This window comes from Capra hircus, chromosome 7 (genome assembly GCF_001704415.2).
Source record: "Capra hircus breed San Clemente chromosome 7, ASM170441v1, whole genome shotgun sequence".
Taxonomy (NCBI): domain Eukaryota; kingdom Metazoa; phylum Chordata; class Mammalia; order Artiodactyla; family Bovidae; genus Capra; species Capra hircus.
In genome coordinates, this window is record NC_030814.1 from 10,489,233 (window position 1) to 10,508,122 (window position 18,890).

Genomic DNA, 18,890 nt, shown 5'->3' on the forward strand with positions numbered 1-18,890 from the left:
GCAAGAATACTGGAGTGGGTTGCCATTTCCTTCGCCAGGGCATCTTCCTAACCTAGGGACTGAATCTACATCTCCCGCTTGGCAGGCAGATTCTTTACCACTGAGCCACCATCAGTCTTACCAGCAACAGCACTCCGTGGTATTTACACAAATGTTTAAAACATGCCTACACACAAATATAAAAGCCTATACATGTTTGTAGTAGCTTTATGAGTGCCCAGACTTGGAAGCAACCAAATGCTCTTCACAGGCATTTGGATAAACAAACTGTGGTACATGCAGATAATGGAATGTGTGTGTCTGCTAAGTTGCTTCCGTTGTATCTGACTCTTTGTGACCTATGGACTGTAGCCTGCCAGGCTCCTCTGCCCATGGGATTCTCCAGGCAAGAATACTGGAGTGGATTCCCATGCCCTCCTCCAGGGGCTCTTTCCCAACCCAGAGATTGAACCCTCACCTCTTACGTCTCCTGCATTAGCAAGTGGGTTTTTTTTACCACTAGCACCACCGGGGAAGCCCAGATAATGAAATATTCAGTGTTAAAAATACGAGCTTTCAGGCCATGAAAAAATATGGCAGAATCTTTAAAGCATATTATTAAGTGAAAGAAGCAAAGGGCTGCATACTTTATCATTCTAACTATATGACTTCTGGGAAAGGCAAACCCATAGATACAATAAAAAGAACAGTGGTTGCCTGGGGAGGGGGCCATGAATGGCCAGAACATAGAGCAGTGAGTCTACCTGTATGACATTAGAATTGTAGATATTATCCCGTCATTATATTGGTGGATATCATTGTACATTTGTCAAAGCAATTAGATATATAAACCATAGAATGTACAATTCCAAGAGTCGACTACAGACTATGGGTGACAATGATGGGAACGTGTGCTTTCATTGACTTTAACAACTGTGCTGTGGGATGTTGATAGTCAGTGAGGCTGTGCGTGTTTGGAGGTAAAGGTGTATGTGGCTGACCCACCTGGACTCCATTGGTCAGCTCCATGTTAGGCCCACAGTCCAAGCCACCCCCGTTTCCTTATGACTGAACATTTGTCTACTCATAAGGAATGCACCCAAGCCAAACGGGTTCCCCATCAGCCTTTACCCTTGCCTTCACCAGATGCGGAAACTGGAAGGATGTCTTTTGCTAATGCAGATGGTTAACAGTCATGACACCTCCAGGGGGAGGGAAAACCCCTGGTTCCAGTCCCTGTTTATATGCGTCTCACTGGGTAGTCAGTTCTGTTTTTTAGAGTTTGTCCCTTTGCATCCCCCAGTACCCCTTTTGTTGGACGGAATGCAGCTGCGAATGTCTCAGGATCCTCTGTTTGTAAGTTACCCACAATAAACTTCATAGTTTGCACTTTCTGGAGTTGCCTGCTTTGTTTTTTGGTCTCCAAAGTTCCTTCTCAGTTTGGACGATATTCAGTATCTCCACCTCTCAACTGCATATGTGGGCAGTCTATAACTTGCTACTCAATATCTCTGTAAACCTAAAATGGCTCTAAAAAATAGCCTATTAAAAATGTCATGGGCTATTTAAAAACCCCACTATGAGATTCCATGTGTCTATTCATTTCTTTCCAGCTGAAGTTGAGGGCACAACCAGTAATTAAAACATGATTTACATTAAGTTAAAGGATAAAGTTGCAGTTTGAAACCAACTGCCATTACTTGTATTATTTATTCATAGGGTACTGCGTAATTGCAGATTTGTGCTGAATAAAGACAAATGTGTTCTCTTTATTGAAGAACTTACAGTCCAAAGATAGAAGGGAAATTTAGCAGCAACTTTAATTTTTCAGGATCATCAAAACCAGCATTCTAATGGAGGGCTGTAAGTTCAATAGACACTTGTGTGGATAAGAGTTTTTACCCAACTTACGTATTTATGGCTCTTGTCCCTAATAGCACATTGAGAAGAATCAGACTGTCCTCAATTTGGCCATACTGTTGGTCTCTATGTATTTCTAAACTTGGCAAATGAATGTGGATGCATATTTCATAAATCTAATAAGCTGAAATAATTGACATTAAATTATACTCTCAACACTTAATTGTTCAAATATGGAAAGGAGGAATCTCTTGAATTTCACTGAACCATTATCAACCATTCAGAAGTGTTCACCTCTAAGTAAAAGGTGTTCTGCTTAACAAATTCAGAAACAGCAGCATTATACAATTGGAGAGTTCTTTTTTCCCCCCGGATGTTTGAATTTGACTTACGTGTTCCCATAACTAGTTCTTGGTTTGCTTTAGTTTTGCTGTTGATGGATTTGTTTTGTTTTGTTTGGGTCATGTGAACATTTTCACCAAACTTGAAGCTTAATTCGTGAAATAAACTTACAGTCCTCTTGAAGATTTTCATGTTGTAACTTGCCTATTAGAGAAAACAGTTTGACATTGTGGAGGTTTAGATTAGTATGATCACACTGAGGACTATATCCCACTGTTTTCCTTTTCCATTTCTTGTTCCAACAGTACTGATCTATTCCAAAGCTCCAGCAATGTATTTCTCCCTGTGTACACATATCTTTCCTGTGCTTGTTGAACCCTCTGCCTGACTTACCTCTTAGCTTTGCAAATTCCATTTATGTGTGCCCTTTCCTAGAAAGCTTACCTTCCTTGCTGCCAAAAACTTGAGCACTCTATGTGCTTCCATCCAGTAGCTTACCTACATATGAGAGACATACTGCAAACCTACTGTTAATTCATGGTGCCTAAATGTAACTTGGGCTTCCCTGGTAGCTCAGCTGATAAGGAATCTGCCTGCAATGCAGGAGACCCTGGTTTCATTCCTGGATCAGGATTACCCCTGGAGAAGGGACAGGCTACCCACTACAGTATTCTTCGGCTTCCCTGGTGGCTCAGCTGGTAAAGAATCCCCCTGTGGTGCAGGAGAACTTGGTTCAATCGCTGGGTTGGGAAGATCCCCAGGAGAAGGGAAAGGTTACCCAATCCAGTATTCTGGCCTGGAGAATTCCACGGACTGTATAGTCCATGGGGTCACAAAGAGTCGGACGCAACTTTCACATTGCAACTTATTTTGATTTCTTTTTCTCAATCTTTCCCCCTCTGAGTGAGTGCTCTTCCTATCTGCTTAGATGCTATATTTTATTCACTACTGTATTTCCAGGTACCTACACATTATAGGGGACTGGAATGGAAAAGTAGGAAGTCAAGAAACACCTGGATTACAGGCAAATTTGGCCTTGGAGTACAGAATGAAGCAGGGCAAAGGCTAATAGAGTGTTGCCAAGAGAACACACTGGTCATAGCAAACACCTTCTTCCAACAACATAAGAGAAGACTCTACACATGGACATCACCAGATGGTCACTATCGAAATCAGATTGATTATATTCTTTGCAGCCAAAGATGGAGAAGCTCTATAGAGTCAGCAAAAACAAGACTGGGAGCTGACTGTGGCTCAGATCATGAACTCCTTATTGCCAAATTCAGACTCAAATTGAAGAAAGTAGGGAAGACCACTAGACCATTCAGGTATGACCTAAATCAAATCCCTTATGATTATACAGTGGAAGTGAGATATAGATTTAAGGGACTAGATCTGATAGAGTCCCTGATGAACTATGGACAGAGGTTCGTGACATTGTACAGGAGACAGGGATCAAGACCATCCCCATGGAAAAGAAAGGCAAAGAAGCAAAATAGCTGTCTGAGAAGGCCATATAAATACCTGCGAAAAGAAGAGAAGCGAAGAGCAAACGAGAAAAAGAAATATATAAGCATCTGAAAGTTCCAAAGAATAGCAAGAAGAGATAAGAAAGTCTTCCTCAGTGACCAGTGCAAGGAAATAGACGAAAACAACAGAATGGGCAAGACTAGAGATCTCTTCAAGAAAAGTAGAGATACCAAGGGAATTATTCATGCAAAGATGGACACGATAAAGGACAGAAATGGTATGGACCTAACAGAGGCAGAAGATATTAAGAAGAGGTGACAAGAATACACAGAAGAACTGTACAAGAAAGATCTTGATAACCCAGATAATCACTATGGTGTGCTCACTAGAGCCAGATATCCTGGAATGTGAAGTCAAGTGAGACTTAGAAAACATCACTACGAACAAAGCTAGTGGAGGTGATGGCATTCCAGTTGAGCTATTTCAAATCCTGAAAGATGATGCTGTGAAAGTGCTGCACTCAATATGCCAGCAAATTTGGAAAACTCAGCAGTGGCCACAAGACTGGAAAAGGTCAGTTTTCATTCCAATTCCAAAGAAAGGCAATGCCAAAGAATGCTCAAACTACCACACAATTGCACTCATCTCACACGCTAGTAAAGTAATGCTCAAAATTCTCCAAGCCAGGCTTCAGCAATACATGAACCCTTAACTTCCAGATGTTCAAGCTGGTTTTAGAAAAGGCAGAGGAACCAGAGATCAAATTGCCAACATCCACTGGATCATGGAAAAAAGCAAGACAGTTCCAGAAAAACATCTATTTCTGCTCTATTGACTATGCCAAAGCCTTTGACTGTGTGGATCACAATAAACTGTGGAAAATTCTGAAAGAGATGGGAATACCAGACCACCTGACCTGCCTCTTGAGAAACCTATATGCAGGTCAGGAAGCAACAGTTAGAACTGGACGTGGAACAACAGACTGGTTCCAAATAGGAAAAGGAGTACATCAAGGCTGTATATTGTAACCCTGCTTATTTAACTTCTATGCAGAGTACATCATGAGAAGCGCTGGGCTGGAAGAAGCACAAGCTGGAATCAAGATTGCCTGGAGAAATATCTATAACTTCAGATATGCAGATGACACCACCCTTATGGCAGAAAGTGAAGAGGAACTAAAAAGCTTCTTGATGAAAGTGAAAGAGGAGAGTGAAAAAGTTGGCTTAAAGTTTAACATTCAGAAGACTAAGATCATGGCATCCGGTCCCATCACTTCATGGGAAATAGATGGGGAAACAGTGGAAACAGTGCAGACTTTATTTTTCTGGGCTCCAAAATCACTGCAGATGGTGATTGCAGCCATGAAATTAAAAGACGCTTACTCCTTGGAAGGAAAGTTATGACCAACCTAGATAGCATATTGAAAAGCAGAGACGTTACTTTGCCAACAAAGGCCCGTCTAGACAAGGCTATAATTTTTCCAGTGGTCATGTATGGATGTGAGAGTTGGACTGTGAAGAAAGTGGAGCACCGAGGAATGGATGCTTTTGAGTGTGCTGTTGGAGAAGACTCTTGAGAGTCTTGGACTGCAAGGAGATCCAACCAGTCCATCCTAAAGGAGATCAGTCCTGGGTGTTCATTGGAAGGAGTGGCGCTGAAGTTGAGACTGCAGTACTTTGGCCATCTCTTGCAAAGAGCTGACTAATTGGAAAAGACCTTTATTCTGGGAGGGATTGGGGGCAGGAGGAGAAGGGGTCGACAGAGAATGAGATGGCTGGATGGCATCACCAACTCGATGGACATGAGTTTGGGTAAACTCCAGGTGTTGGCAATGTATAGGGAGGCCTGGTTTGCTGCAATTCATGGGGTTGCAATGAGTTGGACACCACTGAGCTACTGAACTGAACTGAACTGAACTGAAGGCATTTTCTGGTCCATAGGAATTGCTTAAGAAATGTTGGGTGAATTTAATTAAATTATATATATTACACTGTCAGCAGCAGCAAATAGTGTTTTATTTGGAATTCAGAATATGTTTGTTTACTGCTTAAACATCAAAAGTTAACTTAGCTCCCATCCTAACCATGCATTGCCCACTTTCTCTGCATCCAGGCACCCTTCTCACTTAAATAAGAAGCTGTTTATTCTTGCAGTTTCTGCTAGTTGAGAAGGAACTGTGTTCAAGCTGCATTAATGCAAGCGGGATTTCCCGAGACATCAATAAACTCGAAAGGTTCCCAGTGGGCCACTTGTAGTGTCAATAAAGGTTCATAATTACTTGCTCCTTTGAGCTTTTTAGACCCAACTTCCTTTCACTCTGCTGTGAATAGGAGGCTGGAGACCTGAGTGGTTCTTAAGTTTCTACATCTTAGGTGAAGAATGGCAAACATCGCCAGGGATCCCAAGTTTTTAAGCAAAGGTGTTGGCTGTTATCCTTGTTATTTTACGCTGTCAAGGGACTAGAAGTTTTTGCCAGTATTGCTCCCCTCCAGCAGAGGACTGGCAGTGAACCTCACCATTTCTAAGTTCAGGGGGGAGGAAGGCCTGGTGGCCAAGGGCGAATGACAGCTGGAGCCATTGCTCAACCTGAACGAAGAGAAATGGAATTGAGAGAGGCTCAGGGGGAAGGACTAAAAGCAGGGGGTCTGGGTCCTGCTCAGATAGATGGGGGAAATTCTGGCTTCCAGGCACTGTCTCACTTTAGGACTGACTCCCTCACGCACCTCCACCATACCCACACCACGCAAAAACCAAACCAAGGCAAACTCAGTTGCAAGCTTCTCTCTGGCTGAGGCTAGGGGACCCAAGACTTGGAGAGGGACTCTAACTAAGACTAGAATATAGGAAGGAAAAAGTGCTCCCGACACCAATACAGTAGAAGTCAAACAAACAAACAGTAGAGGGAAAGAGAGGGTGAAAATTAGGCTGAATACAATTTACTAAGACTTTGAGAGAAAAGCTTGCTGTTTTTCCTTTTCCCCCTTCTTCCTCCCTCCCTTCCTTCATTTCTTCTCTCCTCCCTTCTTTCTTCTGGGTGTGTGCATGTGTGTATGCGTGTATGGTTGTGTGTGTGTGTAAGTCTACCTGCGTTTTAAAAAGGAGATTCTGCTTTTCTCAGACTCTGAAAGTTAAAGTGGGATTGGAGTTTCCTTGACTTCTGCGTGAGGAGTTTTCAAATGGCAGCGATCGACCCTCCTAAATATCCATCAAGTCCCCGATGACACCTCTGCCATCTCACTGGTTCCTTGCCAGATTCTGAGCTGGGCTGGTCATCCGCCACCCACCCGGAGTGGGAGATCCGCTCTTGCGCGCGTGTGTTTTTCCTTTCGGGATGGAGCGGCGCCCAGCACATCAAACGTCCTCCAAACCCCTCCTCCTCCCGCCCCTCATTCACTCCCCTCTGGAGGCCCTGCGTTTGGCTTGTGTGCGCGCGCGAGGGTGTATATTTAGCAAAGACGCCTGGAAGCGGCTACCCCTCTTGCCAGCCACCCTCAGCTCTCAGATCGCGTCTCCGATCTGTGTCCCCAGCCGCGGGGTCCTCTCCACGCGGAAGCGGACAAGACTATCTAGGTGCGCCCTGGTCCCCAGATCGAGCTCAAGCTTTACTGTCCCGAGAGGAGGAGCTGACTTTTTCCTCGGGGGCCGCTCTCTTCCCACGGTGTGCGAGCGCTGGTGCGTGCGTATGAGTGTGTGTGTGTGTGTGTGTGTGTGTGTGTGAGCGCGATTGTGTATGTACAAGACTGAGCTCGCGAGCTTCCTCTCTACGCACCGCGCAGGCAATGCCGGCGACGTTACTCTGCAAGTAGCAGCCGGAGACCGAAGGCAACAGCAGCCTCCGCCCCCTCGGCGCCGTGATTGGCTGGCTTTGCTCATCATTTCCATGCTAGCAAAAAGGGAAGGGCCAGTGACGCCCCCGAACCCCGCTGCAGAAGCGGCCGCCACCTCCAATGCACAAGGTGTCTCTCCTGCAAAGGAACCGAAGCCCCAGGGAGGAGGCGCTGGACCGACCCGGGCCGAGCTGGAGGGAACCGCGAGAGAGAGCGCCCCGCGCAGCGCTCGGGTACCAGCCGGAGCTCGGCCGCAGAGGACCCTCGAGACCAGCTGGGGAGATTCCGGCTCCACGGTCTCCTCGGCTTTAACAGATCTTGCCCCCCCACCCCGCGACTACCTCTCCCCCGAACGGAATCTTTCTATGAAGAGGAGGTGAGGGAGCTGGGGCCACCAGGAGTTTCCCGGGCACCCAAGATGCGCTCCATCAGGAAGCGGTGGACGATCTGCACGATCAGTCTGCTCCTGATCTTTTATAAGACAAAAGAGATGGCACGGACCGAGGAGCACCAGGAGACGCAACTCATCGGGTAAATGCAAAGCTTCATTCTAGGATCTGACAAAAAGTCCAGCCGCGAATGAGATGTGAATAGAAGCGGTCGAGTGAGCGTTGGGGTCGTGTTAGCGGTGGGGTCCGCCTGTGAGCGCTTAGTCTCGTGAAGTAAATAACAAAGGATGTTGTTGAGGTGTGTGATTTCTCCACGGCGGGTTCTCAGTAGGAGTTCAACTTGCCCTGCGCGGTGATAGTGACAGTTGCCTTGGTGCCGGGGCTCGAAAGCCAAAGAAGTCCCCACAGAGTGTCAACAAAGAACGGGCACCCTTGCCCTTTTTAGTCCCAGGGCAGAACTCGGTCCAAATGTCTTTACTGCCCTTCCTTCTTTCTCTGTGCTAGCTCTAAAGGGAGGTACCAGCAGAAACTGGCTTCCTGAAAGGCTGAAGTTAAAGCCCAGAAAGTAGGAAATGCGTCTCCTCTTTACAATTGTGTGTTGGTTTTTGTTGTTGTTGTTGTTGTTTGGCGTCGAGTAGATCTGTGTATCATCATTTGAGTTAGAAACTCCAGGTCAACCAGTGATACTTGCTTCTTTGCTGTCCGTGGGTCAAATGCATGGGCGTCATGGTTACAGTTTTGGAAACTGGGTTCTACTTCACACAGACTAGATTTCTGCTTTTTCTTTAGTTTGTCTAGATGAGTTCAGAATCTTCCTCCACCCTAGTCAGTTCTCTAAATATCACACTTCCTTCCTCCCTCTCCCCAGCCTCTGTGACTTTGAAGTTTACCCAGGAGGTGGTTGCAACTTTGTGTTGCTTACATAGCTTGGAAACGTTCTTTTTTCTGAGGATGTGACCCCTGGTTGTCAACTCTGCTCTAAGTCCTGTTTCGGAAATCCTGCCTCCTCCGGAGGTGTCTGCTGTCGCTATCGGAACTCCACACTGGCAGAGATGCCAGCCTGGTTTTTCTTTTCCCTAAAGATGAGGACGAAGATAGAACCCTTGCACGCTGGGGCGGGGAGGCGGGGGCACAGGACAGCTAAAACGTGTGTACACGCGCGCGCGCACTCACACACACACACACACTAAACTTAACGCGCTCCATTTCTTAATATTCCTGCTCTTCCCTAAGTAATGAGAATTTAAGTGAACAAAAAGCCGGCTTATCTGTACAGAAGACGCTGTTCTTTGATAGAAAATTAACACAGAAGTACAGTCGAAGGGGACTGGAAGAGAAAGAAAAGGCCAAAGAGGCATGTGCGGGATGGTTGTTATGCCTCAATAAATCTCCAAATGGGCTATTCGGGGAGGGGGGTCCCCGAACTGTGTGAGGTCCTTAACACTGGGAAGGGGTGGCTTGAACCTTCAGCCTGGCTCGATTGTCAGAGAAGGACTCGGGGGGAGAGGGGGCGGGGGTGAATGGGTGGGCATCCCTGGGTAGACCTGGGGCTTTGCTGACGGACAAAGGGGTCTTTAGGGAGGTGGTGAACCGGCGCCCGAGGGGGAGAGGCTGAGGCTGGGCTTCGGGGTGGAGGGTCGAGGCTCTCGGTGATCGGTGATCGGTGATCTTCCGGGGTTCGGTGGGCTTCGCAGACGCGCCTTGAGCCCAGACAAAGCGGCCGCGTCCTCGGCCAGGACTCCGAGGGTCGAGGGTCGGGGCCTCGGCGGCCGGCCACCCTGCGGGGCGCGAGCTGGAGGAACGGGTGGGGGGCACCCCGGGGGGCCCCCTCCCCAGGCCTCCGTAACCCGCCGGCAGGAAGGCGGGGAGCACCCCGAGTCTTGGGATGCTCCCCCTTTCCTGGGCGACATGCCTCCTGTGGCCTCTGCCGGCCGGTGGGCGCAGCCCAGGGCGCCCGGGAGGAGGAGGAAGGGGAGGGGAGTGAAAGCGGGGGGCGAGCAGGCGTCGACCTGGGCTAGAGGGTCGGGCCAGCCCCGCGGGGCTTCTCTCGCACCTTCTCCGGGCCGAGCCCGCCCCTCCGAGGATGCGCGGGGCTGGCGCATCCGGCAGGAAGAGGGGTGCGCGCGGAACGGGGGTTCTCCGGGCCCCCCTCCACGAAAGAGCTGCCCGCCCGGGTGGAGGAATCAGCCTCTATTGCAAGAATCAGGCCCCCTTTACAAATAAAACAATAACTTTTACTGCTCCAGTCGGCCCCCGCGCGCCTCCTCCCTAATTAAAACCCGCAATCACGGCCACGCGGGGCGGCGCGCGCCGCGCCTCGCTGAAACCTGGGAGTTGGCTCTGCTCGGGGTTCGGGGTGGGGGGGCGCACCGGGAGGACAGCTGGTCCCCCCCAGCCCACCCTCGCCCCAGCGCTTTCCCCTCGGCTGAAACGTGCCCCTGAAAAGCTGGGGATAGCAGCTGATTATTTCAACTCCCCCGAGTAGTGCTCCTGGTGGCGGGGTTGACTCATCCCAAACAACGGTTCTTCTCATTGACTCTCTTTCTACCCAAGCCACGTGGAGGGGCTGGTTTCTTTGGAGATGAGTAACCCAGCGCGGCGGTTTGGCCGCCTGAACCCAAGCCCGTTCATCGCCCGAGAGGTAAACAGGAGTCTGACCTTTGGGGGCGCCGCTGCGTACCTTGTGAGCGGGCCGTATATTCGGTGAAGGGCAATTCCATAGTCCTTGGATCTTAGGACATCCTTCTGGATTCGGATTTAGCGTCCCTGCTTCCATCTGGCAGCAGACAGGTAGTTACTTTCTTTATTCCACCTGCCTGCCTTTTAACACTGGAGGTCCTACCTCGAGTCGGTGTGACCTGGTTCTTCTTATATCCAGGATCGAGCAGTCATTCCACACAGAAGGAAAAGCAGCAAACAGCTGCTCAGCTTCCCACACCAAGCAACCACATTCACACATCTCCAGAGGAATTCCAGCAGCATGGAATCATTCCATAAGCAAGGATTGAAGGATAGGTCGAGTAATTATTGGATGTTCAGAATTGTTTCTTTCAAAGCTAGCCTATTAATTGCCTGATCTGTTGGCTAGTTAATAAAGTTTAACTGAAAGGGCACTTAGGGATATAAAGGGCTCTGTTCTTAACTGATATTTTTACTTAATGAGGGAAAATGGCATTTGCTCTCAGTTGGCATATTCTTTTACTGACTGTGTTCTTATGCTAACTTAAAGATCCTACAGATAAAATTATGTGGGTGTACTCATCTAATGAAATAATGCATTTGGGAAAGTAACAAACTTTAATACCAAATAGACATTTGCTTTGTTACTCCTTAAAACTTGCCACATACTTTTTTAATGGTGGACTTAAAATGGCAGTTTAACTTACTTTTCTTATTATCTAGAGATCTCTTTTTCACTTGACTGTGCACTTTAGGTTGTCTCACTAGTTTATCTCCAGTGTTAGTTCTGAAACTTAGGATTGACAGTGGAGATAAGCATTCATACTTAAGAGTGTTTTAGCGTTGTCAGCAGTGTTCATTCCAGTTTGTTCTAGAGTAGAACACCCTCTGGTAACTCAGGAAACCAGAATCTGCATGTTACTTCATATGTTATATTTGGAATTCTGCTAAAAGCCATATGCTGTAAGTTAAGTTAGCACATTTCATTGTTTTTTAGTTGTTTTACACTTAGGTTATGAAAACACAAAACTGCCTGCTATTTCTGTTGAGGATTAGTTTGATGCAAGTTCTTTTTGCGTAAATAACTTACATTTTCATTTTAAATAGGAAGTTTAACCTAAGAGAACAGATCCCAAAGCCAAATCAAGAAGAGTTTACAATGAGGTGAATACAGGGCTTTTGGGTACCTAATTTCATGAAACTGAATTAATCCTAGGTACTGCAGAATTAATAGAATAAATTATAGCGATGCCTGGCAACTCATATTTCAAAGAGAAAAATATTTATAAAGTCTAGTAACATAACTACTAACTTTATCCCTGGTATTACACGGATGGCCATCTAAGTGGGTGTTTTAGCTGGATATAAGCAGGAATACTTTATATGTTGCTTTATTTCTTTTATATGGTGTGTAGTTATCCCTTTAGAAGTACATGTTGAACCTTCCTGTATATAGCCCATGCAAGAAGTGTTTTCAGTGCAGCTGTTTGGATCTGGGATGAGAAGCTAGGAGGGGGTGGCAACATCCTTCATGCCTTGCATTCACAGGAAGGAAAAGGCTTGTCCAAGACCAAGTACTACCAAGGTCACAAGTGAAGAACCCCCTGGGACTCATTTAACTTTATACAAAGAAGTTTGCTCCAGAGCCTCAGATTGCTGGAAGCCTGGCCTTCTCACACATGAGTTCCACTGACTTCAAGGAGAAGTGTGACTGGTTGTAGATACTTTCATTCAAAATACTTTCCAGTAGTAAAAGTCTGAAGTTTGGCTGATCACCAGTTTACTGAAAACAAAACAATTCAAAGGGCAGAATAATGTGGCAGCATTTCATTAATATATTAATAAAACTGATTTAAACTTTTAAAGCACTTCTTTAAATCTTTGCAGTTCTGAAAAGGCTGCATACCATCTTGCAGCAATCATTCTGCTTTATAAAAATGTATCTTTATCTACCTGTCAGTAAAGCAATCTTCCACAGGTATTTAAAACGCCAGCTTACTTCTTCTATAAAAGTTTATTGGTGGCAAAAAGGTATTTTAATTAGAATAGGGAAAAGGAGTCCAAAATGGTGGTGCTAAAAGACAAGGAAGGGAAAAGCCCGCAAAAATAGAACAGAGGAAGGTCAAAGGAAGGTCCGAGGACCGGAGTGAGGACTTCAAGTAGAATAGCATTCCTGACTAAGCCAAATCTGCATATGGCAGGCCCAGGGGGGAAGAAAAATAATAATAAAAAGAGGAGCCAAAGGGCTCTCTCTCTCCTGCCCCTGCGCACTGGGGCACTCTTCTCTTCGCATCTTTGGACCGAAGTGCCCTCACGCCTCGAAGATGGATTTTCCTGCTATCTTCTAAATAAAATAGAGCTGTAACACTGAACTGTAACACTGATTTGTCTAAGAGCTACAACATGGTCCATTCGCGACCTGAGAGCTATAACACGGCCTGTCCAAGACCCCAGAACTGTAACTCGCAGAGGGGGCTTTAATGTCTGTCACTCCAAATCTTCGTTGTGAGACAGAAACCGAGGAGCCATACCCTCGCCTGACAGTAGCAATCTGTGTTTAGAAAAAGATGAATTGACAGGCCAAGTATTAACAAGATGAAGACTGGAAAGATACTGACCCCTAGAAATATTTGTGTCCATACCCTTGGAAGTACATCTCCAAAATTATGAAGGTTAACTCTGTACATCCACATTTTCATTCATATATAGTTATCATGATTAGACATGTAATACAAAAATTGACTCTGGGCCACTGAGTAGTAATTGCACCCTGTTTCCTTACATCCTAAATGACCTCTATAAAATGACTATTATTAGCCATGCCTAGGCACGCGAGTGTATCGTTTTCATCAGTAGAACGGTTTAAAATATTAATTTTTATAGACTTCTAAATTTTACAGGGAGTAGTTGCATTTGATGCTTTGAGTTGCTTCAAATTGGAACTACATGTTTCAAAAAGAATGCAAACCAAAATACCAAACTAAAAGCCTCCAATTACAGAATTCATCTAGCAGCTGTTGCACAGGCAGTGTTTCCATTGATAGTAGGGGAGGATTGCCTACATAATAAACACAGATTTAGACTTTGTGACTGAGCAAATAGCCATGCTGCTTTTTAACTATGTTCTTGAGATTCTAAAAAAAAAAAAAAAATTAAGAGGTGAAATGTAAAGAAATACAGATTTGAAAGGGCTAGGCCATAGACAGGAGGCTTTTTTTTAATACTCTGAGTCTGGATTTACATCAATAAAATGCCAAGAAATAGTCTACTGAACAATGAACAGTTTCAACTATAAAGGCCCTAAGGGCCTAAATGCCATCATAGGTATCTGTCACTTACAGTCAGTACCCCTGCTGTTAGTATGCCTCATGATATACTTGCCCCATGCTGTTGATTGGTGGGGGCAGCACAGTTGATTTTTTGATGTAACCGAAAATACCAGTAATAATGGCTACTGAATGAGTATTCCCCCAATTGCAATCTCTTATCTCCCCACCCCAAACAACTATCAGAAAGCACTTCATTGTTGAGATTTTTTGAGACCAATGTTATTTCAGAATTAGCACTTCAGTTGTTTTATAAATTACTTTCACGTGCAGAGTCCAATTTAATCCTCACAAAGTCGAAGCGTATTAGTTAATATTTTTGCAGTTTTCAAGGTAAGGTACAAGCCACCTCATCACAGAGGATGAGATGGCTGGATGGCATCACTGACTGGATGGACATGAGTCTGAGTGAACTCCGGGAGTTGGTGATGGACAGGGAGGCCTGGCATGCTGCTATTCATGGGGTCACAAAGAGTCGGACACTACTGAGCAACTGAACTGAACTGAACTGAAAGCCACCGTGGCCTGGAAAGAGAATAGGGTCCAAGGATTTAGGCGCTTGCAAGCAACAGAGTCACAAACATGCCTAGATCACTTGATAGCCAGCGTCTTCTTACTCCAAAACAAAAGCTCTTTCCGTTATGTCTCATGGCTCCTGTGGAAATAAAATTACTCTCTTAGGAGTCACAGTTACCCAGATGCAGGGGAACTGGCCAAACATCCTGTCTCTATTGTTAAGCACAGCAGGGAGGGAGGGATTAAAGGGGAGCAGAACTTTGATGAGAATTTTTTCCTTTAAGTACTGCAAAGGTCTTTTCTTTACATGAAACCAGTTTTATTTAAAAAGAGTAAGTGAAATGATAAATGTAGATGATTACCTGATAAAGTCACATTCACCTAATCTTCGTAATACCTTTCCTCATGCTCATACGTCTTCTTCTAACATATAGAAAATGTTGTATCTGTAAGCTGTCACCATAATCTAAATCAGGTATTATGATATTACACAAAGTGTTTCTTATTTTTACAAAGCTTTTATTGTGTTCTGTTCCAGAGAAGGTGAGCTGTGTTTGAGTCGATCCCTTGTCAATAGTTCGGATAAAATCATTCGGAAGGCTGGTTCTTCAATCTTCCAGCATTCTGTAGAAGGTTGGAAAATCAATTCCTCTTTGGTCCTAGAAATAAGGTGAGTTTCTTTAATAAGGCATAATGAATTTCACATCATGTTCGAGAATACACTGGACTTGGCAAACTTACCTTGAATGCTTGACTTATAATTTAAGTGTGCATACTTCAGTAAGAGTGGACCAGTGCTTAGTGTTGCTCACTGAAAGATGTGAAGTCATAAGACTGAAATCACTATACAGTCAGAAATATAAGGATGAATATGTGAGTTTTTAACATACTGTCTTTATACTAATGAAATAAAACATTTAGCAGAACCCTAATATTTAACATAACTTTTGTCTGGATGGACATATATTTTGAGAATTATCTTTAACTTCTCTAAAGTCTTTAATAATCTTGTGTTTTCTCATACTGGATACAAGTAGAGCCTATTCAACTGCTACTTTTGCCAATAGTTATAAATAAACTTTACTTACTCCATGAGTACTTATTCAATAATTATATCCTAAACAGGTAAAACTTAGCAAATAAGGTTTCTAGAATAGAGGTTTATTCTTTGTAAGATTCTGGTTTTTTCATTTAGATAAGCTCTTGAAATCAAATACAGCACCTATCTATATTCATTATATCTTGTTTTATTCAGTTATAATTCTATAACTAAGAAGAAAGTTAGGGCCTTCCTAATTATAGAGGAAGCAAGATCATTTTCACTATAGTTACTCTGCTGTGTTGGTTGGCATGTTTAAATCAGAGCATTTCAGTAAATCAGAACTCTTAAAAGTTCAAGAGAACAACCATCCTTTACATAATAAAACATTGCATTTTCTAGCATTGGTAAAATGCTAATTACTCAATGACTGAATATTAACATACAGGTTTTGTAAGAGTGGTTTAGTGGTTAAGAGGGTAAGCTGGCTGATCTCTTTGGGTTTCTATGTCCTCACTTCTTGCCTCACATCTATATATAATGCAGAATAAGCCACTTGAAGGAAGAATCTACTACCCTCATCTTCACTGTATGCATAGCAATTCATAGAATGCATTGCATCGAAGGCACTCACTGCATGTTAAAATATAATTGAAAGAGTGGCTGCAAATTAAAAAGAGATGGATGCCATGGAAATGCAGGAATTGGTAGGCCTCTTTGTTTTAAAACTTTCAGTCTGACTGGAGTGGAAACAGGAATCAAATTGACACTTGGCAATGTCAAGTGGTGTATGTTTGGTTGTTTTTAGTTGAGGGTGAACTTTGTATATTTGAGGGCAGAGTACAAGAACAAGGAGATGAGTAGCATCTGACTGATGTAGGACAACTCTGACAGTTTATAAATCAATGTCTTCCGGGTAGAATATGTGCAGCAATCAATGGATAAAAGGAAACTTCAAACAGTTCTAATACATTAGCAGATTCTTCATAAAAGTACAGATTTTCATATTCTCTTAAGAGACTGAAAAATGTATAACGCTGGGCCTGTACTCCTCCTGAGACTTCCTTGGTTGAAACCAACACTAATCATGGTATCTCCAGTTGGACGGTTTTATACCTTGGCTCCGTTTTCTCATGATACCCACCTAGTGTCATCCTTACTATCTCATACTTCTGTGCCCACACTGACATTTAGAAACCCTTTAAGAGATGAGATAATTATGAAGGAAAAGCTACAGGATGTGGAACTAGAAGGGGCCATGAGTACAGTGTGTTTGAGTTTAGAATGGATTAAGGATTTAATATTTCTTAGAAGTAGATCAGAGAGAGAGACATATGGGTGATTAAAAAGAAAATATATGACCTATAAGAATGGCTAGAAAGAAAACATTTAATTGTGAATGATTTGATGAGAAAGGTGTTATGTAAGGTTCTGTAGGTCAAGTAAAGGAAAGTAATGAAAGAAAATAAAGTAAAATCAGAAATTGAAATACTTTAATATAATTATTATATCTAATAATTAATGTAATGAATGTAACCATGCTGAATAATAAATCAGGTTAAGTCTAATAAATAAAAATAATAATTAACAATAGTTTAATCAATAAATCTGGCCATGTCTTCTTAGTATCTGTGAGAAAATGAATACTACATAGAGGCATGAGGCTCCATCTATTGCTGTTTTTAAGATATTCAAGCTAAAAGTATTTAACATAAGTTGACCCAAGCAATTTATTATTACAACTTTACAAATTAATGAGAGTTGCATTCATATCTTTAAGGGTGATTTATTTTCAATTATAATAGCTCATAATGTGAATGAAATGTAAATACTCTTTTCATATGGTTCTCCTTAGCAGGTAAAGAAATAAACAATTAAACACTGAGCAAATATTGAATAAGACATACAAAGTTATCACTTCCTTTCAAGGAAATAATAATTTATAAAACCATTACTGCTCAATATACAGTTTACAAAAATTATATAATTGCCTATCACAGTAGTGACTAGTAAGTATCAATTTGACACCTAATATACAAAAATGTAGAATATAAAATAGCTAGTTAGTGGCTTAACTTTCTTTTTAAGTCCAACCTGAAACCAATTTTGGTTATTTTCCTTTGTTTTTCCCCACATCTAGAGCATTTATGAAGAACCACATTAAATTTGTGTCAGTGAGTGGGTGTGGGCCTATTTTACAAGTGTTTTCAAAATTCTACTTGGAAGTTTTTGATTAAGACATTACAACTAGTCAATTTTGATCTTACATGATTGAACAGAGCTTACAAATCTTTCTCATTTTTGAAATCTCATTAAACTTATTATGCTCTTGTGACATTCCTAATAAATTATTTATCTATTTACATTAAAATGTGAAACAGTCACTGAAGATAAATTGTTTTCCCCTACTCTTGTAGACATGATTTTCTTTCTTATTACTAATTCTTCCAGCCCTATATACACTCTGCTGCTTACATATGCACATCAAGAAAGGATTCATATATATTCATCAAACAACTGTACCTCTGGGGAGTTAGTTATCTGAAAGAGATGATTTCGTATATTAGTTCATTGTACTTTGAAAACTCATCGAGATTGAGGGAAGTTTACGCATCCCATAGCTAACTTCACAATTAAACTAATTAGCTTGGTTAAAGACTTGATTTTATTGTTAGTAGCTCATTCTTTCTCTTGCCTGGAGAACCCCAGGGACGGGGGAGCCTGGTGGGCTGCTGTCTAGGGGGTCGCACAGAGTTGGACACGACTGAAGCGGCTTAGCAGCAGCAGCAGCAGCTTGTTCTTTATATTGTAAGCTAAGAAATGACACGTTTAAGATGCATCAGATGTTGTCAGTCTATTTGTGAACAATGTACTGAGAAATTGTACTAGTCATGTCCAACCTTTGTGACTTGACTTTCTTTTTCATCTTTGGGTTGTTTCTTTTTGTTCCCTCATTTTTTATATGTTGAATAGGAATCTAAAGAATTACAATACCAGATATAAATGTGCGGAAACGTATGAGCTCAGCTACTGCTCATCAGGATCAGAATAAGCACATCGTGATTAGTCAGCAAATGTATCTTCAGCTGGTAGTGGCATTATATATCAAAGTTCTTCAGTGGATACAGTTTGCAGGTTGAGTAACCATAGCAGCAGATTTGTACGTGCCTCAGCTGTCAACAATAACTTGCTGTTGCACGCATTGATTTACTATAGAAGAAGGTCCACGTACCATTCCACTTGTCCAGTAAGTGACCATTTTGGGTCTCACAGTGCATTAGTTCCCTGGTCATCCTTCAAAGCCAGGCCTCTCTGACTGTGCAACCAGAGCCTCTTATTAAGAGATAAATATTTTAGAAGGCTCAAGTTCAATACTAAAAGTGCATACTATTACAACGCATCTTTATGTAAAGTTCACAAGGTGGAGTTTTTTTGCTCTAGCGTAATAAAATATAACAGTATT

At 43.1% G+C, this 18,890-nt stretch overlaps 1 protein-coding gene across 1 annotated transcript in view; it reads left to right on the plus strand.

The window, feature by feature from the left end:
• Nucleotides 7,569–18,890, plus strand: part of ST8SIA4 (ST8 alpha-N-acetyl-neuraminide alpha-2,8-sialyltransferase 4) — a 106,194-nt gene continuing 94,872 nt past the window's right edge. The window contains exons 1-2 of the mRNA XM_005683461.3: nt 7,569–8,009; nt 14,927–15,058. Coding sequence (XP_005683518.1) covers nt 7,897–8,009; nt 14,927–15,058 — 245 coding nt within the window. The 5' untranslated portion in view covers nt 7,569–7,896. The remainder of the gene's footprint in view (nt 8,010–14,926; nt 15,059–18,890) is intronic.